The 27209-nt window shown below is 47.1% G+C and overlaps 1 protein-coding gene across 3 annotated transcripts in view; it reads right to left on the bottom strand.

The window, feature by feature from the left end:
• Positions 1 to 8201: 8201 nt before the first annotated feature.
• LOC309867540 (protein FAM169B-like) overlaps positions 8202 to 27209 on the bottom strand; it is an 87341-nt gene continuing 68333 nt past the window's right edge. For all 3 annotated transcript variants that reach the window (XM_082736491.1, XM_082736492.1, XM_082736493.1), the window contains 4 exons: positions 20755 to 20937; positions 16893 to 17024; positions 12327 to 12415; positions 8202 to 11040 (listed from right to left, as the gene is read on the bottom strand). In XM_082736491.1, coding sequence (XP_082592617.1) covers positions 10855 to 11040; positions 12327 to 12415; positions 16893 to 17024; positions 20755 to 20937 — 590 coding nt within the window. In that variant the 3' untranslated portion in view covers positions 8202 to 10854. The remainder of the gene's footprint in view (positions 11041 to 12326; positions 12416 to 16892; positions 17025 to 20754; positions 20938 to 27209) is intronic.

The following is a 27209-nucleotide window of genomic DNA, read 5'->3' as shown; positions in this document are numbered from 1 at the left end:
CCTTATAATGAAGCTCTTCTTGGAGATGGACAGGTTGGCAGGTAGGTGGATGGAGAGGTAGATAAACACTTTAGTAGTTCTGTCTCTGGAAAGCCCTGACTGAAATAGCACCCTTGGCCTCCTACCCTCACTAAGGTAAGATGTTATTCAGGAGCCACAAGCCTCTCAGGGCTTCCAGAACACTCTTGGCTGGCCTGTTAGTCATCTCAGGTCCCCAGCTTACTTCCTCCATGATTATTTCCGTGATGCTCTGGGTGGAGGAAACCAAGGCAGCCCTGGGGTGAGCCGTGGCCATACCCGCATCTTCGCCTACAGTTGCTCAGACCAGCTAGCCAGATGCATGGTAGTGTAAGTCTCTGCAGAGTGGGAGAGAGCCTTCAGAGATCCCACAAGGAGCACCTCACTGTATGGAGATGGAAACCTGCCCAGGGATCTGTGGCTTCCCACCCCGGGGTCAGGCGGCAGAGATGGGCTAGGTCACAATCCCCTGACTCTTTTTTTTTTTTTTTTAGATTTTTTATTTATTTATTTGACAGACAGAGATCACGAGTAGGCAGAGAGGCAGGCAGAGAGAGAGAGAGAGGAGGAAGCAGGCTCCCTGCTGAGCAGAGAGCCCGATGCGGGACTTGATCCCAGGACCCTGGGATCATGACCTGAGCCGAAGGCAGCGGCTTAACCCACTGAGCCACCCAGGCGCCCCACCCCTGACTCTTGATACAATTTTCTCTCTTACTTGATCAAGAATATTCCCACTCCCAAATTAAACTGGGTCAGCTCAGGTTCCTAGCTCCAAACCCCCCAGAGGAAAAACCTAGAAAATGGGCCAGGGTGATGAAAGAGAAGGGGAGAAGTGAACCCAAATCACAGGTGCGTGGTGACCTGTCTCCAGGTACATGGTCCCCAGGGTTTCCTGAATCCTCTCTCCCAGGGGCGATTACGGAGGGGCTGGTAATGCTGAGAGGGAGCATGGGGTCTGGGGCATGGATGGAGGAACAGCCTGGACTTGTGCTCCTCCCCTGCAAGATTTGCTCCTTAGTCAGTCAATGTACCCTCCCTTGGGAAGCTGGGTTGAGGCCTCCTGGGACCCCCTGTAGTGGAGCACAGAAGGGAGGAAATGTGCTGAGTAAGAAAAATAAAATGCCATCAAATGTCAAAAATGAGTCAGGCTTAAAGAGTCCTGCCCTGGGGTGGTGGGGCACCTTTAAAGAAACAGAATTGAAATCAGGATCCTGAAGAGGCATCTGCTCCCCCTTGTTCACTGCAGCATTATTGATAAGAACAATGACACAGAAACAAAGAGCCTGTCCACAGCTGAACAGGGAAAGGACACATGGATATACATGCCATGGAATATTATCCAGCCTCAAAAAGGGAAATCCTGTGACCAGCAGCAACATGGCTGAAACGGGAGAACATTCGGCTGAGTGAAAGAAGCTGGACACGGATAAATACCACAGGATTCCACGTATATGCGGCACCTAAAATAATCAGACCCCTAGGAGCAAAGAACTGAATGCTGTTTACCAGGGGCTAGGGGAGGGGGCCGGTGACAGTCCATGAGTGAGTTCTAGAGATCTAACATACAGCAGAGTGCCTCCAGCCAGCCACACCAGGTATTACACACCTGAAACTGGTGAAGGGGGTGGATCTCATGTCAGGTGTTTTTTTGTTTTGTTTTGTTTTGTTTTGTTTTGTTTTAAGATTCCATTTATGTATTTGACAGAGATCACAAGCAGGCAGAGAGGTAGGCGGAGAAAGAGGGGGAAGCAGGCTCCCTGCTGAGCAGAGAGCACGATGTGGGGCTCAACCCAGGACCCTGTGACCATGACCTGAGCCGAAGGCAGAGGTTTTAACCCACTGAGCCATCCAGGCGCCCCCTCATGTCAGGTGTTTTTACACCAATATAAGGGGCACAGGAAACTCCTGGAGGTGACAGGCCAGACCATTACCCTGATAATGTGGTGATGGTTGCACAGGTGTGTGCATACAAACAATATGTGTAGCACCAAATATGTGTAGTTTCATGTGTGTCAGTTACACCTCAATGAAGCTGTTTTTAGAAGAGAACTGGGGCGCCTGCATGGCTCAGTGGATTAAGCATCTGCCTTCGGCTCAGATCATGATCCCAGGGTCCTGGGATCAAGCCCCACATCGGGCTCCCTGCTCAGCAGAACGTCCGCTTCTTCCTCTCCCTCTCCCCCTCCCCACCCTTTGTGCTCTGTCTCTCTTGCAAATAAATAAAGTCTTTAATAAGAGAGAGAGAGGGAGAACCAAAGGGAAAGACCTCCCCACTTCCCTGCATGGGAAGGATGTGGGCCACACAAATGGGTGTACGAAAACCAAGAAGGCAGGGTTCCCTTGACCAGCAGCACGACCGCTTCCCTTTCGAGACCGCATCTTCAAAGCTCTCAACCCGTGGGGGGTCTGGGAAGGAAGCAAGGGCTCCCACTTTCCCCAGCAGCAAAGGGAAGCAGGGTGCACTGCGGTGCATCTTTATTTTTGCATTGGAAAGCCCATAGGGTTAATGAGGAAATGGGGAAATCTGGAAACTGCAACGCCTGGACTCCCAATGAAATCTGAACATCTTTTCCTTTAAAGCACATCAACGAAACAGATTCACAGAGGCAGGTATGTGCAGTCTGCACTCCCGTTTCTTTCACTTACAAAGCTCAGTGTTCCCAATGATAACTAAAGACACCCCTCCCCACCAACAGCCAGGCCGGGCCTCTTTGGTTTCTGCAGGAAAGCGGGCGGGTGTCCACTGCCCTGGGACACCTGGCTTAGGGCTGCAGTGCTTGGCGAAGCAGGCTTTGGTTTGTGCAAGGCTGCCATCGTGTGGTCGCCGCAGGTATTCTCCGAAAATGGCCCAGAGGGAGAGGGGGCGTGCTCTCTGCAAACCGAGATTGAGATCACCCTTGTTCTACCACCAGCTGGAATGGGGGCTGCAGACATAGATTAAGAGGAAAATCAAGTTCTAATGTTGCCATCCAGGGCTGAGTCCTCCCCAGAGCACTCCCCGGGCCCTATGATGGACCTCAGCTCTAGGCACACGGTGATATCTCCAGTAAATGCAGAAGGATGGTCTCACCAGTCAGGGCAGTAGGGAGCCCCAAGCACTGGTGTGGTCTCCGCTGGGTCGTCCTACGAGCCCCGCCCCAGCCTCAGAGCTATACACCCTCCCCGGGGCTCCTTGAACGCTCCTCGTGTAGGAACTGGGCCAGTACAAAACAAGTGCTTGGTCAACAGCACTTCAAGGTCTTCACCCAGGTCTCCTCAAGGCCTGACCTCTCGGCTCGCTCTGAAGTCGCATCCCAGCCTGGAGTTCCCAGAGAAGGAAAGGCCCCAAAGAGCAGCCTGAGTCCCGGGTTATGCAAGCATCATGGGGACGCCTGAGCTTACCCCATGTCAAAGCCACTATGTCCCCAATGGAAAGTAAAAGATTTCCCTTGTGGCCAGGAGCAGCAAGTCATGGGTTGTGAGGCCATCGCAGGTTTCGGCTTCACCTCCCGACAGGGACCAGGCAAAGCACCAGAGGATGCCAGTGGGGCTGCAGGGCCAGAGTCCAGGTGTCGAGGGCCACCAGTGCGGCCCTTCGTGGTCACGTGGTTGGGTCCCTGAGACCAGAGACACTGAAAGGACAACTGTACACGTGAGCTGAAGCCAGTGTAGGCAGGATAGATCCAGGCCAAGAGGTGATGTCCCCTCCTTGCCAAGGCCCCTGTCCCAGGCAGCCCCAGAAATGAATGCTCACCAAGGGAGGCCGCAAACGGCCCGAGTTCCACCTACAGAGTTACGTTTAAGTACATTCCTTAAAGCGTTTCCTTGTGTAGTTTGTGTGGATTTTATTTATACAGATTTCTTTTTTTTTTTTTTTAAGATTTAATTTATTCAACAGAGAGAGACACAGCGAGAGAGGGAACACAAGCAAGGGGAGTGGGAGAGGGAGAAGCAGGCTTCCTACAGAGCAGGGAGCCTGATGTGGGGCTTGATCCCAGGACCCTGGGATCATGACCTGAGCCAAAGGCAGATGCTTAACAATTGAGCTACCCAGGAGCCCCCAATTTTTTTTCTTTTTTTAAAAAAAAGATCTTATTTATTTTAGAGAGAAAGAGAGGACAAGCAGGGGGGAGGGCAGGAGGGGAGGGTGAAGAAAAGTCCCCGCTGAGCAGGGAGCCCGATGTGGGGCTGAATCCCAGGACCCCGGGATCATGACCTGAGCCAAAGGCAGATGCTTAACCAACGGAGCCACCCAGGTGCCCTAATTTATACAAATTTTCTGAAGTTACTTTACAAATATAATATACACAGTTATATGTATGTGTGTGTGTGTGTGTATATATATATATATCCATATATATTCAATGACATGCTTTTTACCTGTTGTTGGTACTCCGAGAATCCAGCAAACATTCCCCAAATCAAGCAAGTGTAGAACCAAGAAGGAATAATAACCAACCAAGCCTATTCCTGCAAATCATACTGAGCCAGGAAGACTGCACCACACTCCACCCAAGGACATGACTTCTAATCCCATGAAGTTTGAACAGAGTCCGCTAAGACCAAAGGAGCCATCTGCTCAGTGCACACCTCACACAACCTCCATGAGCTGCCCACCAGTGAGCAGGTGCCACCAGTCGGGGGCAATGACGGCCCCGAGAGTCTGCAAGTTCTAGAGCTCACCTGCACACTGCCAAGGGTCACTGCTGGAGAGGTGACCTTCTAGAAAGCCTGAGGAACACATTCAGGGAAGTCTTTCAGTTGCTGGGCCATTTGGAGGATTTTTCTTACAGGAAATTCCGCTTTCTGAGAAGGTCTCATCTGATGCTGCGAATGACAGAAAGTCCCATTGCCTGGATGCTTGGTTGGGTGCTGGACTTGCAGACCCTCCGTGGGCATTGCTGTGGTTTCCAGCTCTTTTTTCTTGCTTGGCCACGGTGACATACTGTGCCCTGTGTAAAATGGTGGAGGTGGAGGGGGGAGAGGAAGGTGGCCAAGGAATTTCATGGCTTCTCAACATGGAAACCTAGACACCTAACATCAAAACTTCCAGATGCTGACCATCTCTCCCTAGAAAGAGAACTAAATCAAAATCAACTTTTAGAATGTTTTTTGCAGAAAATGGGGGTTTTAGAAATTGTTTCATAATCTGTTGGGTCCCTAAGGTTTCCGCAAGTAGCTGACCAGTTGATTTCTTTCTTCCTCATCCCAAAGGACATGTTCTGAAAGCCTTCCTGAACAAAATATCTGATGCTAAGAATGCCTAAAACCCCAGTCCCTGAAAGGAAATCTGTCTGAGGCCCCAGTAGGCAACAGTGAAGTCCATCACCACTGCCAGACCCCAAATCCATAAGGCAAGCTTTTGCAGGACCACAGACTCCCAACATCCTCTGCCCGTCTTATATCTGGTTTTTCCCACATTATGCTAAGTGGGTTTTCCATGGTGTAGCACATATCAGTACTTCATTCATTTTTAAAGATTTTTTATTTTTATTTATTTGTCATAGAGAGAGAAGTGAGAGCAAGCACAGGCAGACAGAGTGGCAGGCAGAGGCAGAGGGAGAAGCAGGCTCCCCACCAAGCAAGGAGCCCGATGTGGGACTCGATCCCAGCATTTTTATAGCTAAATACTATTCCGTTGTATGGATATAGTACATTTTGTTTATCCCTTTATCAGGCCTTAAGTCTGATTTCAGTTTGGCTGTTATCAATTTTATGCTGCTTTAAACACCTGTGTGTGAGTTTTTGTGGCCACAGTTCTTCGGTTCTCTTGGCTATGTACCCAGAAGTAAATTTCTGGATCATATGGTAAGTTTGGCGTGCAGCGATGTACAAGGCACTGAACCTCTCACAGGACATGGGCCTGGGATCCTGAGATGGCTTTCTTCGAAGTATTGACTGCTTTGTAGATTTTTCTGTTATCATTGTATAATCAAACAACTTTCTCCCTAATAACGCCCTTTAGATGGACGGCATTTATAAGACACAATCATTATTACTTCCACACCAAATGCACAAGCCACCAAAGAAAAGTAGATAAACTGTGCATCAAGAATTCAAATTGCTGCACTTTAAAGGACACCATCAAGAATGTGAAGACACAACCCGCAGAACAGAAATTATCTGTGAACGATACATGCGATCAGAGACTTGGTTCTGAAATATACAAAGAACTGTTACAACTCAATAATACAACAACCCAATGAAGAATGAAAAGAGCCAGCAGACGTCATCAGCCGTCAGGGAAGTGCACATGAAAACCACAAGGAGAAACGAGCTTTCTGGCACTGGGATGACAGCTCGGCAAAAAGACAAAGAGCATCAAGCACTGGCTGGGGTCGGGAGACAGTGGAACCCTCGTGCACTGCTGGACGAAACGGAAAACGGTGTCACCACTTCAAAAGAGAACTTGGCAGTTTCTCAAAAAGTTAAACGCAGATTCACCCTATGCCCCAGAAATTCCATCTCGGGTATATACCCAAGAGAACTAAATACGTCCACATAAAGACGTGTGCCCGAACATTCACAGCAGTATTGCTGATAATGCCAAGACATCAATCTAAAAGCCCACTAATAGGAGGCGCCTGGGGGGCTCAGTCGGTGAAGCGACTGACTCTTGATTTTGGCTCAGATCATGATCTCAGGGTCGTGAGACAGAGCCCCATGTCAGGCTCTGTGCTCGACGGGGAGTCTGCTGTGGATTCTCTCTCCCTCTGCCTCGGCCCCTCCCCAAGCTCGCTCACTCACTCTCTCTAAAATACATAAATAAACCTTTTTAAAAAATAAAAAGTCTTCGTGGCAACTGCGTGGCTCAGTGGATTAAAGCCTCTGCCTTCAGCTCGGGTCATGATCCTGGGGTCCTTTGGTCAAGCCCCATGTCGGGCTCTCTGCTTGTTGGGGAGCCTGCTTACCCCTCTCTCTCTCTCTCTCTGCCTGCCTCTCTGCCTGCTTGTGATCTCTGTCTGTTAAATAAATAAATAAAAATATTTAAAGAAAAAGAAAAAGAAATAAAAAGTCCATTTAAATTAAATTTAAAAGTTCATTTAAAAAATTAAACCCATTAATTGATAAAAAAGTTAAGTGAGCAAAACGCGGTATATATCCCTACACTGGAGTATTATTCAGCTATAAAAAGAGGGGAAAATAAAATAAGATGAAATCAGAGATGGAAACAAACCATAAGAGACTTTTTTTTTAAGATTTTATTTATTTGACAGACAAAGATCACAAGTAGGCAGAGAGGCAGGCAGAGAGAGAGGAGGAAGCAGGCTCCCTGCCAAGCAGAGAGCCCGATGAGGGGCTCGATCCCAGGACCCTGGTATCATGACCTGAGCCGAAGACAGAGGCTTTAACCCACTGAGCCACCAGGCACCCCACCATCAGAGACTCTTAACTACAGGAAACAAACCCAGAGTTGCTGGAGGGGAGGTGGGGGGGGGAATGGGGTAACTGGGTGATGGGCGTTAAGGAGGGCACGTGACGGAATGAGCACTGGGTGTTACACACAACTGATGAATCACTAAACTGCACCATGGAAACTAATAATAGCCTGTATGTCAATTAATTGAATTTAAATTTTAAAAAACAAAGAACTGATATAAGCTACAATGTGAATGAACCTTAAAAACATGACAGGGATGTGTGGGTGGCTCCGTCAGTTAAGCATCCAACTCTAGGTTTTGGCTCAGGTCATCATCTCAGGGTCCCGAGATCAAGCCCCATGTCGAGCTCCATGCTCAGCACAGAACTGACCTGTCCCTCTGCTCCTCCCCAACTTTCTACTTCTCATGAATAAAAAATGTGTTTTTTTAAAGATTTTATTTATTTATTTGACACAGAGAGAGCTCACAAGTAGGCAGAGGCAGGCAGAGAGAGGAGGAAGCAGGCTCACCGCTGAGCAGAGAGCCCGATGCGGGGCTCGATCCCAGGACCCTGAGATCATGACCTGAGCTGAAGGCAGAGGAGGCTTAACCCACTGAGCCACCCATGTGCCCCAATAAAAAATGTTTTTTAAAAGGGGCACCTGGGTGGCTCAGATGGTTAAAGCCTGCCCACACAAGCACATGGAAAAGAACGCTGCACATGGCCCCAGACCCAACCCAACTGTGTCACTGGCTGGAGAGGGGGTTACTCGGAGCTTCAGTGTTTCCTTCTAACTCTGCAGGGTTTGTCTTTGCATATTTAAATGAACTACACCAACGCCATTAGTTCTTCTCCCTCAGGAGGATGCTTTTATTGAACAGTGACTTCATCAAACCCCTGAGACATTTTCATCAGTTCATTTCCATATAAACACAAAGCACCAGCCATTCACCCAAAACAGTGCCAAGTTCACAGAAGACACTGAGTCACACACTGAAGATCGTGTCTGCCGTAGAGCACCCCTTGGGTGCAGAGTCCACTTTTATGGTCTGTGCCTCCTTCACAAGGGGCCCACATGCACTGGGGGACTTCATGAGGTCTCCCTATGGAGCTCTAAACTCTGCTTCTTTCCATTGGACTCTTTCCTCTTTCTAACGGGTGAAAGACAGACAACAACTCCAGGAGAACACTCTAGAAGAGAACCTTTCAGAGAGAAGAGTTTGAGTCCAGTAAACACCTTTCACGTATCTATATAACCCCCGTGCCCAGCACAGAGATCAATCCTGAGCAAGCATGCTGAATATTTATTGAACATCAGGATGGATGGATGGAGAGAGGGATGGAAGGAGAAATAAACGGGCCGATGTGGGCAGAAGGATGGACAGACATGTAGGTAGGTGGATGTGATGGATGGACGGACGGACGGACGGATGGATAGATGTCAGGATGGATGGAAAGACAGGTGGGTAGTTGGACAAATGAATGGAAGAATGAACAGATGGTCAGAGGAATGGATGGACAGATGTGGAGAGACAGACAGTTAAGTCCATCAGATGAATGGATGCGCAGGTGAATGGACAAATGTGGACTGATGGACGGAGAGACAAGCGGCAGATGATGGAGGGACGGCCTGACAGCTGGGTAGATGGGTGGATGGACAGAGAGACGGAGGAGTAAGTAACAGGTCCCATCCAGTGTGCCCTCTGACCACTCAGGGAAACACCAGTACCTTCTCAGCACAGGGTACTGGTGGCCTCCTCTCCAACCCCAGGCTCCAGGAGGGGCTTTACTATACCCCCAAAGAGCTGAAACTGGTCTCCATCCATCTCCAGGGTCAAACCACAGAGGAACAGAAGGAAGGTGTCACCCCTGACCCCCGGGGTGATCTGTTACCATTCATTCCCCACAGTTACTGAGGACCGGCTCTACACTGGCACTGAGGACACACGGGGCAACGGAGGCGGCCCAGGGATGACCCTGTGGGTGGCTCATGGAAATCAGAGCTGAGTGCCCAGTTCTTTGAGGTCACATGGGAAGGGGAGGAGAAGGTGGTCAGGAACGGACACCTAAACTGAGACTAGATGTCAGCCTGACGGACGAGCTGCGTGTGTGTGTGTGTGTGTGTGTATGCGTGTGTGCGTGCGCACAAAGGTGGGGTTGGGGAAGGAGGGAGAGACAGAGGAGGAGGAGGACGAGAAGAAAGACGGGAGGACAGGAGGAGGGACGGAGGGAAAGGCACACGCCCAGGGCAGAGCAAGTGTGTGAGAGCTGACCCGAAGCAAGAGCACAGGTGCGTCTGAGACAGAAAGCCCAGGCAGCCAGGATACAGAAGGCAAGGCAGGCCGGCCGAGAGATGGGAGCAGTCGGCAGCGCCCCAGGTGCTCCACACAGTGCTCAGCCTCAGAGGGGTGTGCCCAGTGAGGACATCAGACTTCCATTCACCCGCAAGTAGGGGCTGGGACTGGGCTGACCCAGGCTGGTTAGATTAAGAATCCTACTGAGCATCAGTGAGACTCGGCCAACTGCAGAGAACAGCAACTTCCGGGGAGCAGGCCACAGGCCCCAGGCCTCAGGAAGCAGCCCACACTGCCCCTGACCCTGTGGAAGGCCTGCCTGGCCTGTCCTCACCAGGGCCTTATGGGCACAGTCCTTGGCTCAGCTTCGAATCCCCGAGTGCAGGGGGCGCAGGCAGTGGAGGCCAATGTCACAGTGGCGGCAGCCACTAGCTGCACAGTCACCTTGACCTCACGGCACCAAACGCTGTCTAATGGCCAGCAGCACAATATCTGCTCCAGTGGCTTCCCCTATGAATGAGGTGATGGCTAAGATCCTGATGTCCGCCTGGAGGCCACCTTGAGCACCTCCTGTATACTAAGCCAGACGTGGGCGGGGCGCTAAAAAAAGGTGTGCACCAGGCAGTCCCCACCACCATCCTAGGGGAGCTTCCGCTCCAGCTGAAGCTTCCCTGGAAAAAAAACGAGTCTCCCTAGAAACCCGTCTGGTGTCTGTGGTCTCACAGTGACGTCTGGGGTAGAGCAGGTTGGGGGGGAAGGGGTAAACCTGAGACAGATTTCTGCAGTGCAGACCAGAACAGGCGCAGCCCTTCTCGGAGCTTCACTGCGCTTAAGAAAGAGGCATATCCGCGTGGTTCTAGCACAGTCTCTACCAATTCACCCCAGGTAACAGAAACTGTATTAGGTTTAACAAACACACTTCTGAGATCTGAGCCCAGGAAAATGGCTGCATGTACCTGCTTATTAGGTCTCTGTGCTTGAGGAATAAAACACTTTTATAGGCTTTCTATCACCTGAGCCCACAAAACAAGCCTGAGGTGGGCAGGGTCTGTGCCGTCCCTTTCTCCTCAAAGGACAACGCAGCAAGGGCAGAGGCCAGCTGCTGGGTGTGCGAGCACGGAGTGACGGAGGCAGCGATCACGCCCGTGCCCCCCAGAGCCCAGACAGGCCCCTCGAGGAGGCTCGGGTTTGCCCCCAGGAGTCAGGAGCTGGGCCGCAGGTGCTTCTGCTGGGATTCCCAGGCCAGCCCCGCCTCCACCGCTGTCCTCTTGGCCTCCTTCCCCGCTGGCTGGGCCCCACAGGCTCCTCCAAGCCACCCCGCTGCTGTTTCTTCCACTCCGCAGTCTTGATCGCTCTTTCTCTCTTCCCGTTCTCCAGGGGTCCTCTCCTGAATCAGAAAACAATCAACACAGCTTTCTGATGCTGCCATAAGGGGACTTCCGGTGTCCTGGCTGGGCCCTTGCACATGCTGTGTGCTCAGATTCAGGCCAGATAAGCCAGGCTCCAGAGCCCCAGCCAGCCACAGGGACCCCGTATTTTGTTCATCAGATGCTCTGAGGACCTTTTTACTGGTGGGAATATATTTCCTGGCAGGAACTGAAGAGCCCATCCATGGAGATCAGAGAAAGAGCAAAGCAAGGAAGCACTACTTTAAAAGGTAGCACTCTATGCCTGAGTCTGTGGACTTCCCCGGACTCCTGGCCGTGGCCATGACATCACACCGAACACCTCCTGCTTCCTCTAATGGCCTTCCAGGCTTACGAGCGAAGTTGGGGACCAACAAAGAGGCAAAGCACAATTCTCTCGCTTCAGTGGCCTGGAAAGGCTGTCAGTGAGCCCCTTTCTCCATTGCAAACCAAGGAAAAGGAGAGCCCTCCTCTGCCAGCTTTTCTAAAGCAATCCAGCACTTACTGGGATAGCGTATGCCTCTGATGTTGAGTCTTCTATCCCTGCACCACCTCCTTTCCAAAATAAGCAGCATTGCTCACAAGATGCAACTGGAAGTTCTGGAGTTTAAAAATTATTAACAACTTTTTCAGACTTCAAGACAAAGACCCATCCATAGCAGAAAATGGATGTTACCAGAATTGCCTTGTATGGGCAAGGGTCTGTCTTGGCTTCAGGAAAACCTTAATGGAATCACAGCACTTCAAAATCTTATAAAACACTGAACAACAGATAATGGGCCACGAACTAATACTCTCTGTCCTTACTCCCAGTTCTCTTCTCCCACCACTCTGAGTTCTACAACAATCTAATGCCATATTCCATTTTCGAGCATCGGGGCTCGAGGGACAGAGGCAGAAAGAAAGACATTTGTCCACACATTTGCTCTGCTTAAAAGATGCCGGTCCATGGCAGAATGTGAAATTCAGATTTTTCAATATTTCCTTACCAATGCAAGGTTACAGCTGATTCCCCTGTGCTCCGTTCAGTTCTGGCTTCATGAGAGTTTGTCAAGCTTAGAGAAGAGGACTGTGAAAAGTCTAATTACAAAGGCCTCTCCGCCTACCGCAGGACAGAGCCCTGAGTATGAATCAACGACCCACTGCCATGGAGAAGCCCAAAGCCAAGGTGATTAGGAAGATGTCTTGCAGGTTTAGAGCTCCCCTAAACAAGCACGACATGATTGCTGGGAAAACCGTTCCTAGAATGACACATTCACGACCATACCTTCTTGCCTTCTTCGGAGTGTCCGGGCCCCTCATCTGGAGTAGTCTGCCCTTGACTGCTCATATCGTCCTTGGCATCTCCTGGGTGAGCTGCCCTCCCCAAGCAAGAGAGCAGGATGAGCAAACGGGGGTAGTTCCAAGGGAGTGGACAATCAGAAGATTAATAATACACCGGGGACCCCGCTGAAAGCACTGATTACCATGAGCCAATCTCATCCTCTTGACTTACAATATGATACCTGCTACAGTGCCCTCCAGAGGACAGGGAAACCTGCCAGGTTTGGGGAGACGGGAATGGATGGTTCTACTCAATCACTTCCGAGCTGGAATACGACCTTTTCTTCCATTATTCAGACATTAAATGGAGTCTGTCTCCAGTGCTACTCGTGGTCCTTCTCCGTGCTCACTGGAATTTTTACTCACAAGAGAGCCCATAATCACACTTTTTAATTCAGCTCCCCTAACCCTCTTACCAAATCAGTCCCAACTTAGAAAGGGATGACTTTCTTATCCTACTGTGTTCTTTCCTATACCCCATAATCTCTATGTGGAGGTATGTGTGTGTTAAGACGGCATTCAGATCCTTTGGAAAAAGAAAAATAATAGGTTCCCCATTTGAGCTGAAAATGCAAATGAAACACATTTTGCAGGGCACCTGAGGGGATCAGTCAGTTAGGCATCTGACTCTTGATCTCAGTTCAGGACTTGATCTCAGGGTCCTGAGTTCAAGCCTCACACTGGGCTCCATGATGGGCATGGAACTGACTTAAAAAAAAAAAAAAAAAAGACGGGGCGCCTGGGTGGCTCAGTCATTAAACATCTGCCTTCAGTTCAGGTCATGATCCCAGGGTCCTGGGATCCAGCCCCACATCCTGCTTGGCAGGAAGCCTTCTTCTCCCTTTCTCACTGTCTCTCTCACTCTGTCAATTAAATAAATAAATAAAATCTTTAAATTTAAAAAAAAAACACTTTTCAAATAAGAATATATTATTTAGTTGTTACCTATATACATAAATTATAAAGTTTATTTACAGACTTTATGAATTAGCCAACTTTGGTTTGGCAAAACTGAGTGAGAAGTATTTAAAAATACCCGCATGCTTTAGTGCTGTCTTGGAGTTTCTATATAATGCAGTAATGGATGCCCACGTACTTCTCTTTGCAAAAATGTAAGCTCCTAAATGAGTTCAGAGACAGCCAGCCTTATTCACCACTGTATCCTTATTACTTCTACCAGAGGCCTGTCATGGATAGATCCTCCATCACAATAACCCACTGAATGAATGAGAAAATACATGAATGAATGAATGAGGCAATGAAGTAGACAATCCATTATTTTCTACACTTTCTGGTGTGTGAAACTACATTTTTATGTGGTAGGGACTAAAGCATGCTAGAAACTACCAAATGTTAACTTGTATTTTATCCCTAACCAATAAAGGTCCGATAATCTTTAAAAATGAATGCTCCAATTTGGAAGCGTCAGGATGAGAATCTGGGAAGCAACCACACAGGTAGGTCAAGGTAAGGGACCATCCATGAGTGACCATACAGGACGCAATAGATGAAAATGGCCACTAGAGGGAGCCACATGACCTTTCGAAGAGCAGCATTAGGAAAAACCCATCCAGTATGGTGGTTCTGCTCTCAGCACTTCCCACCATAGTTCACCGCCATAAAATTGCACTATATAATGCCCAACTCACCAGAACAAGCTGAGATAAAGTTAGAGTTGCAGTCTTCTAGGATTCAGATTTTCAGAAAAAGACCCCACCTCCCAGCTCAAATACTTCACATCCTTTTGTGTACACTCTAGCATTAAAAATTAAATATAAATAGAGGAAAACTATTTCCCCTGTGGATGACAATTGGATCTATTAAAAAATGCACCTGGAAAGAAGGCAAAACTATAACCTAAAGAATGAAAAAATTTATTTTTAAAGCTGTGTGCAATTACTTCCTGTCTCCAGCCACATTTTTGTAAAGGAACTTTCAACTGCTGGAGCATTCAATTTCATCTCCTCCAGTAAAGAAACTTAAGGCATGTGCAAGCTGAGAAGTCATACCAGATAGAATTATGATCCTATTGGTCAAGTTTCAAAGGCTTCATATGTAACTGAGTGTAGGAAGAAAAACATTTCCCACAAACGCCTTCTCTCAAAAGTTCTGAAAACCCTGTAAATATTTTCGGGGCCATTAAAATCCACAGATGTTATCAACAGGCAAGATCCATGCAAACTTTAAAAGACCTAGTTCATAAAGGTCGTTGCTTCAAAAATATATTTTGAAACATTTGAAAGAAGTACAGGTTAACTTCCCTTTGGAACCATGTAAAATGTCCATGCCTTACTTAGAACGTAAAAAGCAATTGGCTCCACTGGGCTTTTTGCTTACAGTTCTATCTCTACACCACACGAAATTGTAGGAAACCTCCAAAATAACAGCCAGAAATAAAGGAAGATAGAACTTGAAAAACAGGACAATTTAAGAAAGCAACTCTGAGAATCACTGATTAAAAACTAAAATTAAATTAAATGGCTCTGTGAGATTTACAAGGCAAGAGAAGATTCCAGAACCTGCATTGTCTGGTGACCTGTGGGAAAACCTAATGGGCTAACACTCACAGAGTTCCATGAAGGCAGACAGACTAGAAACTGAGAAACTGCAGAGCATCTGGGCTAGTCTGTGATTGCATATGCAGCCCCACTCACCAACCCGGAAAAAAACCCGAAATGTCAGCGCTGACAAAATTGTTACAAGACGAAGCTGGCTGGCTGAAAACCTTCCTGAGTGAATTAAAATCCTGACTGCTGGCCCTGGGGGAGACAGAAGTTGTGGGTGAAACTGGGAACTAGCCATGATTTATACAGCCAATGAAAAGATCGTAATTTTGAATTTTATAAAAATTATAGTTTTAAGTAATCTAATTATATCCTAATTATAATGATGACCCTTCTTCCTTCAAAGGACTCAAAGCATGCTTCTGGAACATTCTCTGTGAAAGTTCCCTCGTTTGCTGTTTTAAAGAGAGAGTTGGCAAATCTCACAGTGAGTTAAAGTGACAAGTCTGGCATCTGACTTCCAGCTCAGTTTCCTGTGACCAGACCACACCAACTCTCAGCTCTGGAAATAACCCCCAGAGGAATTCTCTTCGGAGGAAAGCAATCTCCCCAATTATAAGAAAACGTCCTCCCCCTGCCTAGCCCCCTCTGGCCTGTGCAATTTCCACATCATTTCCACATTCTGATATGCAAACTTTTTTTTTTCATTCCCAGCCAAGGAACTGCAATGTCTAAGACACAAAGGCCTTGTCCACGTGGGAGCTGCAGGCTCATTTGTGAAGCTCCTCGATAAACCCGCTCAGCTGTTCAGCTTAGTGCATGGGGATCCGGGCCAGCTCCCCCTTCATATCTAGCTGTGGATGCCACAGGGCAAGTCACTTAACCGCCTCATTAGGATCACAGTCACAGTCCTGCCATGGCCTCCTTCCCAGGTGCCTGGTCACCCCATTAATATCTGTAAAGATCCATTAAGCCTTCTAGCTGAAAGGCACCATAAAAGCAAAACCTATCACTGTTATCATCAATAAACTCTAAGGCGCTCTTCCCTGTCACCACCTAGGGTAAATCAGTTACCCACTGCCCCCTAATGAGCTACCTCCAGCCTGGTATATGGCATTTGATGCTGACAAGAGCTTTCTTTCCCAGGAGGGAGGAAAAGCCAGTGCTTTCCCTTTGGCCAGTGAACTTAAACTGTGAGAACCTCCAGCAACTCCCACCCATACATTGTACCTGCAACCTAACGTGCTCTGCGTGGATCCAGGCCTGCCCCCAGGGCCCCTCACCTTGAGCACTGCGCTAAGAACCACCAGCAGTGTGCAATCCATGCTCCACGTGGGAGAGGTGTTAGACGTACTGTTAAAAAGCACCTCGGAGAACCCGACACCCGTATGTCTGGTCTTCCACCCACTGCCTCCCTTTACCTATTCTCATTGCTCGGAAACACCCTCCATCAAAACCCCGCTGGCAACACACCGTGGAGCTCTAACACACCAAACGGAGGGCAGTGTCTGTCTGTAATGGGGCTGCCCAAATAAACAATATCGCCACCCAGCACCCTACTATGCTGCCAGTAAGAAGAACAGAGAGGACAAGGTACTCCTTTGCAGAATGCTGTCTATGCAACACCACCACTTACACACGCGTGTCATCGCCCACAAGCGGAAAGGGGAGGGGGCGTGGAAGGCTGGCTCGTCACAGCAAACCCTCGTGCGGCTTTCCAGCTGGTTGAACCGGGTGCGCACACTCATCTTCTAGGTTTCTGAGATCCCTTCTAGTTATACACGGGGATCCCCTCCGTCCCAGGGAGCTTCTGATTTAGCTACATTGGGGGAGATCTCGCACAAGGTTTAGGAGCTGTCATTCATTCGGGAAAGGAAGGTGGGCCAAGGGCAAGAAGCCACCACTCTGGTCTCCCTCCCTCCTCTGTTCTTGCAACCTGGACGGGCCTGACTTCATGGGTAGCATTAACCTGTGCTTCCAAGCGCACAGCGCTCACTGCGACTCACAGTCTGGAGGTCGTGACTGCTGCAGGCGAACCTTCAGCCAGATGCTGCCCCGCTGGCCCCAGGCTCCCGGGGGTTCCACCTCCCACAGGCGTCCGCGCTCCTCTGGATGGGCCAACAGGAACTTCCTGCAGACTGAGGATGCGCACGTGTGAGCCAAGAAGGCCCGCCCCCTCTCTGTCCTCAGGGGAAGACACTTCCGGTTCCTGTTGAGGCCCCGCCCACCCTGCCCTGGCTCTGTGCTCTGATCCCGCTCTGCGCAAGCTACCCCTTAACCGTCTCACCTCGTGCTCCCACGTTCACCCCCACCCCATCTGAGCTTGAGGCCGCCATAACAAAGGGTCACACACTGAGTGGGGGGCTTCAACAACAGACTGGCTGTCTCCTAGTCCGGGAGGGAAGTCCCACATCCAGAGGTGGGAAGACGCACCTCTGCAGTGGACCTTCGTGTCTCTGTGCCTTCACGAGGTCTTCCCTCTGTACCTGTGGCCCAGGCCCCTCTCATAAATAAGGACCTCTTCCTACCACTCTACTGAATCAGGGCCTCATGCACATGACCTCACTTAATCACCTCTTTAATGGCCCCTCCTCCTAATACAGTCACATGGGGAGCTAAAGCTTCAACATAAGACTTGGGGGTACCCAGTTGAGCCTGTAACATCACGGTGCCACACTGTCCTCTCCTTAGGCACTGTCCTTTCTCAGCCGGAACCTTCCCAGCTCTCCTCTCCCACAGAACCTTCCAGTACATCCTCCACGGATGCCTTGATTCCAGAGTCACCTCAAGGTTTTTATGTCCACGTTTACAGGGTGAGCACTTTCCACGGGGCAATGCCCCAAATCCTGCCAAATGGGAAGCTGCTCCTCGTCCTTCAGGTGCCCATGGGGACACCATTGGACCCTCTCCTAATATTTCCCGGCCCAGGGCAACAACACAGATGGAAACCTCCAGAACCTGACACTAAGTATTCAGAAAGCGTAAGCCGAGCTAGCAGAGTGCTAGATAGAATGTTCTGCTCTCCTATCTTGACAAATATAACTTCATAACAACAGGGAAAGCCAGTTTCAAATTTAGAATTTCTTGGACTCCTTGGAGTTCTGCACCAGAATGTGGCAACACCAAGAGAGATGGCCCCCAGCAGGCAGCCCACTTGCTTCTCCTCCTACCCCTGCCCCACACACATACACCACAGGGGGCCTGTGCATACAAATGTGGACACCATGCCCACATTCCATCCACATCCCACCAATGGCTGCCCCTGGGATCTAAAGATATGCAAACTGGTGGCATGGTCCACCCTGAGATGCACAGATCCAGGGATGGAGTCTACTTGGGCCCTGAGCACCACTGGCAGGAATCCTAGGGTCCTAGTACCTTGAGCTGGCTTAGAAGAAGTGATCTGGACCCAGGTAGGAATATTCTCTTGGGCCCACAGATTCCTCACACCATAGAGAGAGACAGAGCTGCCCAGGGGCGCTAAAGCATAGGGCTGTGGACAGGAGTCCCTCTTGTCCATTCAAAGGGCAGGACTGTACTCAATAAAGGCCAATCAGAGAAGGATGTGGTCAGTGCACCTGTACCCAGCCTTGAGCATCTAGCAGCTTCTTTTTCCACATTCTACCTGGTTTACCAACATGCCCAGACACAGCCAGGCGTGCTGTAAAAGACTGAGGCCCCAGCATCCTTGGCTAGGCAGCTGAAACTCCTAAGACAAGCAGCATGCTTCAGAATAAGAGCCTTCATATATTCTTTCTCTGCAAGGCAGAGACAGAGAAGGGAGAACAGAGATCCACAGAACCCTTCAAGGGTCTTAGCAGCACTGTCCCTGCGGCAGCCTCCCCCCGGAAGCTGCTATTACCCTGGGAAACCTGGGGTGGCTGCCCTGGGAGGCCAGTGCACTCAAACAAAACTCTCAGAGGCATAGCAAAATTAGGGCTGGGGGAGGGGCCCCTGGGTGGTTCTATCGGTTAAGCAGACACCTTCAGCTCAGGTCATGATCTCGGGGTCCTGAGATCAAGTCCCATGTCTGACTCCCTGCTCAGCAGAGTCCACTTCTCCCTCTCCCTCTGCCTGCCACTCCTCCTACTTGTGCTCTCTCTCTCAAATAAATAAAATCTTAATAAATAAATAAATAAATAAATAAGGAGAGGGACAAAAAGGACAGGTATGTGGACAGAGAACCAGTTGCCTAGGTTCTGAAACTTTCCAGCACCTCAAAGTGAGGAACACGGTGCAGAAAGCCTGGAATGCTCTTTGCAGAAATTTAAGGATCTTCAGAGTTTAATTATAGACAAAGACTTTGGAAATACAAAGAAATGACTAAACCTACTTGAAATACGTTTCACCTGCTTTTCTTAGGACTTCAGAGCAACGGAAATGTCCTTATCTTTCCTGCCTTTTCTCTCTTATTTGTTGTCCCTATATAATAGTGGCACTGGAAACTCAATACTGAGGGCTCAAAATCACCTGTGGTTTTGACAATAAGTGAAACAGAACCCAATGTGGGGTGGGTGGGGTGCAAAGGGACCCTGGGGAAATACCCATCAGAATCTGCTGCCCTTACTGACTTGGAATGTGATGTGTAGCATCAGAGCTTTTTTCATTTCCTCTGACAAATATATATAAAGCTTTCTCTTCCAGAATGTGGAAAGGAACTGAGACAGTTCATTTTAAGTCTCAACTTGACTGAGCCAAGGGTGCCCAGATATTTAGTCTACATTATTCTGGGTGTGTCTGTGAAGGTGTTTTGGATGAGATCGGCATTGGAATCAGTAGACTGTGTAAAGCAGATTGTTGTCCCTCATGTGCTTGGGCCTCACCCAATCAGTTGAAGGCCTGCGTATGGAACAAAAAGGCTGACATCCCACAAGTAAGAGGGAACTCCTCCTGTCTGTTGAGCTGAGACATCAATTTTTTTAAATGTAGATTTTATTTATTTATTTATTTATTTGAGGAAGAGAGAACATGAGAGGGGAAAAGTTCAGAGGGAGAAGCAGACTCCCTGTGGAGCTGGGAGCCCAATGTGGGACTCGGTCCTGGGACTCTGGGACCATGACCCGAGCCAAAAGCAGTGGCTTAACCAACTGAGCCACCCAGGCACCCCAAGGACATCGATCTTTTATTGCCTTTGGATTTGAACCAAAATATTGTCGTTCACTTTTCTTGGGTCTGGCTCCTGTGGGCATTTGGACCCGTAGGACACCATTGGCTCCCCTGAGTCTCCAGTTTGCTAACAGCCACAGATCTTGGGAGCCTCAGTCTCTACACCATGAGAGTAAATTCCTCATAATAAATCTCTTCTCTATATATATCTACATCCTACCGGTTCTGTTTCTTTGGAGATCCCTGACCAATAGAGGGACTCAGTAGGTCAGGAATGGAAGAGGGGACTATCTTCTTCAATAGGAGCTACAGAGGCCCTTGGGAGCTCATGCTGTCAGAGCTCGCTTTTTGCACTCCAGCTGCCCTCCCAGCTGAAGCTCCTGGGGATCCTTTGCAGCTTCTAGGGGAAAGGACAAAGTCATGGGCTCTAAGCTTCAAGTGAAGGAGCAAAGGCTCTCTGAGCGCTAGCAGCAGTTAGCAGCACAGGTGAACTTCTCTGAATTCTGCCTCTCTCTGAGGTCATGTAACTTATTTTTTATTATCGCTAAATCCAATTATTTCTCAGGCTGGGAAGGGCTCACTCCCTGTAATGCAGCCTAAAGCCTCACCTGTGCAGAAGCAATGGGAGAGTTCTAAGGAAGAAGAGAAAACCCAGACACCGAGAGTGCCAAGGAACCTCCCTCTCCCACAATCACCTAGAACGCACATGCATTATCCATCACCATTACCTCAGCACTTCCTCCTGATACAAGGTGGGTTTACCTTGGTACATAGCAGGAGAAATCGGCCAACTGACACCCAGGGCTTCATCCTCTCGGAACGTCTCACAGAAGTCCTGCAGCATGGCCATGCCCAGGCCTTGGCGACGGTACATCCTCCTGACAAACACGGTGTCGAAGACAGGCAGCAGGTAGCACGCACCCGTGCCATCACCACACAAGCTGCCTGTAGGGAAAGGAATTGATATGCACTGGCCGCAGACTTGCACCAAGCCACCAGGACCCTAAGGAATGCTTGCACAGCCAGGTCCTTGGTACCACCTGGAAGAAGGGCTCACATCACTAACTAAACAACCTACGACAAAACAGCAGTTCCTCCCAAACCACCAGGGCTCCAGCTGGCCGATCAGCCCACATGTGATTGATCACTGGGAGTACAGCCACCAGACTATTGTACTGAAATGAAAAACAAACCCAGATGAATGCACCATTCATGCGCTCAAGACCCTCAGATGCTGCCCTCTCCGCACGCGGGTCACGGAGACACTCGAAGCCAATGATGAGCATCTGGATGACATCAAAGTTCTCCATGAACCCAGGGAATTCGGGCTGGGAGACCCACCCAACACATCTCTAGGGCATGGACATGTTTTGGTAACTCTAGCAAGCAGTCTTCGCGTCTTATTAAGGTGAAGTACCTTTACCCTGAATAGTCTAAGCTGTATTTCTCCTACAAGATCAATGGCCTTGCTATAGCAAAGCAGGAGAAGCAACAGCTGACACCCTTCCCACTTTTCCACCCTGAACTGAACTTCACTTCACTGCAACCAGCCCCAGTTATCAGCACAGTTGCTGTGTCTGCAGTGGGAACTTAGAGTCACAACCAGTCACCTCTGTCATCACCCTAACCAGAAAATCAGTGCTACATGGAGCCTACTACAGTATCTCTCTCACTTCCAAACTGCACAGGTGCCTGTGCCCTAAATGCACTGGAGTCCAGGAAAAGAAGTATGTAGCATATTCAGTTCCTATCAGAAGAAGAGGCATTCATCCCCGCCAAGATTCAGAAGGTGGGTAATTTCCCAAACAAAAAAAAATGATTCCAATTCTAATTGGCCAGACTGTGTTGCAGAGACATATGCTGCTGTAGTTAACTGCAAAAATGGCCACAGTTATCTCCCTTCCTGTATCCACATCCCTTCACATGTGGTTCTGAAGCACGTGCCATCAAGAGATGGGGTCTGGCCTCATAGGGTCCAATGCGCATCTGTTCCCTCTCATATCTCTGCCATTTGCCCCAAGAACAAACCTGGACTAGCCTGTCACCATGAGAGAAACATGACCTGGGCACCCCTGTGGTCTAAGCAGACATCAAGCCACCCCCAAATAGCAGAGCCACCTACTGAATAGGTTAAACCCCCATGGAAACTGTCAATCAAAAGAATGGGGAACTAAATGGTTGGTTTTGTGGAAAAATGAATGAATAAATAAATAATCTGTGGCCAGCAATCAATACCACCTAATTCACAATCAATACCACCTAATTCACTTAAGATGGTAACAACAGAGTATTTGAATTTCACCTTCAGTGTTCTTGAAATGATAGTACAAACCTGGGCTGGAATTCTGTAACTACCAACTTTTATAGATGATGACAACAACATTCCCCAAATGATAAAGTCTTCCAAAGCTAAAAAGGTTTAAAATTAAATAAAATACAATACACACAATACAATACAATACAAATGCAATACATATAAATACAATAAATAAATATACAATGTATAAAAATACAATTCCATTCACATGAATTCCATTCATTCTCTTTAAAAAGAGTCAGTACTTAGGAATACAGTTAACAAAAGAAACACAAGCTGTGAATACTGAAAAACTACAAAACAATGTTGAGGGAAATTAAAGAAATTCTAAATAAATGGAGACATTCCATGTTCATGGATTGGATGGCTCAATACTGTTGAGAAGGCAATTCTTCTCAAACTGGTCTGTAATTTCAATGCCAGCCCTACCAAATCCTAGCAGGCATTTTCTTTTTTTAAAAGAGAGTGAGAGAGAGGACAGAATGGGGGCAGGTGGAGGTCAAGGGGAGAGAAACTTAAGCAGGCTCCATGCCTAGCACAGAGCCCAACATGGGGCTTGATCTCAACACCCTGAGATCATGACCTGAGCTGAAATCAAGAGTCAGACATTTAACCAACTGAGCCACCCAGGCACCCCACCAGCAGGCATTTTTGTGGACAATGAGAAGCGGATACTAAAATTGATATGAAATGCAAAGCCTTTATATAATAAGCAACCCAGTTCTGAAAAAGAAGAGTACAACTGGAAGTTTTACACTACCCAGGTTCAAGGTTTCTTATAAAATCAAGGGAGGCAAGTCAGTGGGATACTGGTGCAAGGATAGGCATGCATAGCAGTGAAACGGAAATGAGTCCAGAAATAAACTTGCACTTTGAACTTCAAAACAGTGCCCTTTTCAAATGAGGAAAAGACAGCCTTTTCAAGAAATGGTGGTAGGATGACTAGATATTGAAAATTTTTTTAAAAAAAATTTAAGGGAAGAAGAAGCTGGAACAGAACAGAAAGCCCAGAATTAGACCCGCACCCATAGACTCAAATGATCTTTGACAAAGGAGCAAAGTCAAGTCAGTAGAGAAAGGACCGTCCCCATAAGTAATACTGGACAACTGGATATCCACATGAAAAATAATAATCATCATCATCTAGACCTTAAACCCTTCAAAAACTTTACCTTAAAATGAGTCGCAGGCATAATGTAAAATGAAAAACTACAAAACTCCTAGAAAATAGCATGAAAGAATATCTAGATGACCTTGGGGTTAGCGATAAATTTTTTACATACAATACCAAAGGCATGACCCATAGAGGGAAAAAAATGACAAGCTGAATTTCATTAACATTAAAATTTGCTGCTCTGTGAAAGACCATGTCAAAAGAATGAAAAGGCAAGGCATGAACTGGGAAAAAAAAAACAGTTGAAAAAGACACATTTGTCTGATAAAGGACTGTTATCTGAAATATGCAAAGAACTTTTAAAACTCAATGGTAAGAAAACAAACAACTTGATTAAAAAGTGGACCAAAGGGGGTATCTGGGTGGCTCAGTGGGTTAAGTAAGCCTCTGCCTTTGGCTTGGGTCATGATCCCAGGGCCCTAGAATCGAGCCCTGCTTCAGGCTCTCTGCTCAGCAGGGAGCCTTCTTCCCCCTCTCTCTCTGCCTGCTTCTCTGCCTACTTGTGATCTCTCTCCCTCTGTCAAATAAATAAAAATCCTTAAAAAAAAAAAAGTGGACCAACGATTTTAATAGAAACCTCATCCAAGAAGCTATACATACAACAGATGAGCATATCAAAAGATGCTCCACATAATATGTCATCAGGAAAATGCCAATTTAACCAAGAAGATATCACTGCCCACCTAAAACAGTGGCCAAATTCCAGAACACTGTCAACACCAAATGCTGGTGAGGATGTGGAGCAACATTCCTTGTTGGGGGGAAATGCAAAATGGTATAGCAACTCTCATTCCTCTCATTCCTTGTTGGGGGAATGCAAAATGGTACAGCAACTCTAGATGACAGCTTGGTGGTTTTTACAAAAGTAAACATACTCATACCAGATGATTCATCAATTGTGCTCCTTGATAGTTATCAAAAGGAGTTGAGAACTTATGTCCACACAAATGTTCATGGCGCCTGTAGTCATAATTGTTACAACCTAGAAGCAACCAAGATACCCTTCCATACCTGAAAGGATGAATAAACTACAGTACACCCAGATAACAGAATATTTAGTTCCAAAAAGAAATAAGCTATCAAGCCACAAAGACATAGAGAAATGTTAAGGCATATTACTTAGTGAAAAAAGTCAATATGAAAAGTCTACAATTACACCAATGATAGAACATTCTGGAAAAGGCAAAACTAGGAAGGCAGTGAAAAGATCAGTGGTTGTCAAGAGGTCATGGGGAGGGAGAGATGACTGGGTGGGCCCAGGAATTTTTAGGGCAGTGAAGCTATTCCATATGATGCTACAAGGATAGCTACCTGTCATTATACATTTGTTAAAACCCATAGAATATACAACACAAAGAATAAACCCTGATGTAAGCTATGGGCTTTAGTTAATAATAATGTATCCTTCTGGAATGAATTGTGTCTCCCCAAAGTCTTACATTGAAACTGCCAGTACCTTAGAATGTGACTATATTTGGAGACAGGCACTTTAAGTGGTGATAGAGTTAAAGAGAAGTCTTTTGAATAAGCTCTCATCCAATCTGATGGGTGTCTTTATGAGAAAAGGAAATTTGGACACACAGAGAGATGTGCACACACAGAAGAAAGACCGTATCAGGACACAGTGAGAAGTGGCCATCTACAAGTTAAGGAGAGAGACCTCGGAAGAAACCAAACCTGCCAACACCTTGATCTTGGACTTCCAGCCTCAGGAACTCTGAGAAAATTACTTTCTGTTGTTTGAGCCACCCAGTCTGTGGTATTTTGTTATGGCAGTACTAACTGATTAATAGGTGTATCAGTTTTGGTTTACAAATAGTAACAAATGTGTCACACTACTGTAATGCATTAATAATAGAGGAAAGTGTATATGCATGGAGGAGGTGGGGGATATTGGGGAACTCTCTGTACTTTGTCCTCAATTTTTCTATAACCTAAAACTGCTCTAAAAAACAAAGCCTATAATTTTTTAATGTACAAGGTGTTTTTAAAAATTAAGTTGAACACTCACCTCACATCATATATAAAAACTTAATTCAAAGATGGATCTAGGCATAAATACAAGCTAAAACTACAGAGCTTTTGAGAGAAAACATAGAGGAAAATCTTCACAACCTTGGGTTAGTCAGAGAGTTCTTAAATTCAATACCAGAAGCATCATCAATTGACAAATCTGACTTCATTAAAGTTAACTTCTGTACTTCGAAGTTAGACTGTAAGAAAATGTTTATGAATCACATTTCTGATAAAGGACATATCCAGACTATATGAAGAACTCTTATAATATAATTAAAAGGAAACAAACAACCAATTAAAAATGGACAGATGATCTAAATAGAAACTTCTTCAAAGAAAACATAAGGGGCGCCTGGATGGCTCAGTGGGTTAAAGCCCCTGCCTTCAGCTTGGGTCATGATCTCAGGGTCCTGGGATTGAGCCCCACATCGGGCTCTCTGCTCAGCGGGGAGCCTGCTTCCTCCTCTCTCTCTGCCTACCTCTCTGCCTACCTGTGATCTCTGTCTGTCAAATAAATAAATAAAATCTTAAAAAAAAAAAAGAAGGCATACAAATGGTTAATCAATGAAATGATACTCAACATCATTAGAAAAACGAAAATCAAAACCATATAGTGCAAAGCTACTTTTGACCTACTAAAAGATGGCTATAGTCAAGGCAACCAGCAGTCATAAGTGTTGACAAGATATGGAGAAATTGAAACCGTCACATAGTGCTGATGGGAATTTGTAATGGTAAAGCTACTTTGTCAAATAATTTGACAGTTTCTTAAAGTTAAACATGTGTTTATCCAATGACCCACCAATTCTATTCCTAGGAAGCTAATATTTGCTACAATTTGGATGAACCTCAAAAAACATCAAGAAAAACAATTCAAGCACAAAAGGCCACATATTGTATCATTCCACTTAGATGAGCTGTCCCAGAAAGGCAAATTGATAGGGACAGAGAGCAACAGGGTTGCCTAGAGCTGGGGTGGAAACAGATTGATAGCCAACAGGCAACTTTTTCGGGTGATGGAAATATCCAAAATCTAGGTAATGGTGATGGTTACACATCTCTAAATTTTTCAGAAATCACTTACCCTTGGAAAATTTTATGCAGTGTAAAATTATACCTCAACAAAATCGATTTTTAAAAGATTCAGTGGGGGCACCTGGGTGGCTCAGTGGGTTAAGCCTCTGCCTTCAGCTCTAGCCATGAACTCAGGGTCCTGGGATTGAGCCCCTCATCGGGCTCTCTGCTCAGCAAGGAGCCTGCTTCTCTCTCCTCTCTCTGCCTGCCTCTCTGCCTACTTCTGATCTCTGTCTGTCAAATAAATAAATAAATAAAATCTCTAAAAGATTCAATGAATTGCATTAAAATTATTGTATTCGGGTGCCTGGGTGACTCACTGGGTTAGGCATCCAACTTTTGGTTTCAGCTCAGGTCATATGAGATCTTTCAGTCATGAGATTGAGCTCCATGTCCAGCCCCCCACTCATGATCTGCTTCATGTTCTTTCTCCTTCTCTCTCCCCTTTTGCCCCTGTCTATTTACATGTTCTCTCTCTCTCTCTCAAATAAATAAATAACATCTTTAAATAAATAATAAAAATAAATTATTTTATTGAAATTATATGAAAAAAATACAATCAAGAGTCAAAGAGGGAAAACAGTAACTTTAGGGTGGAGAAACCTGCCAGACACCCCCATGAGTGATCAGGGTGAG

The sequence above is a fragment of the Mustela nivalis genome (assembly GCF_964662115.1).
Source record: "Mustela nivalis genome assembly, chromosome: 6".
Taxonomy (NCBI): domain Eukaryota; kingdom Metazoa; phylum Chordata; class Mammalia; order Carnivora; family Mustelidae; genus Mustela; species Mustela nivalis.
The sequence above is the reverse complement of the archived record's forward strand: the minus strand, read 5'-3'. Positions and strand labels throughout refer to the sequence as shown.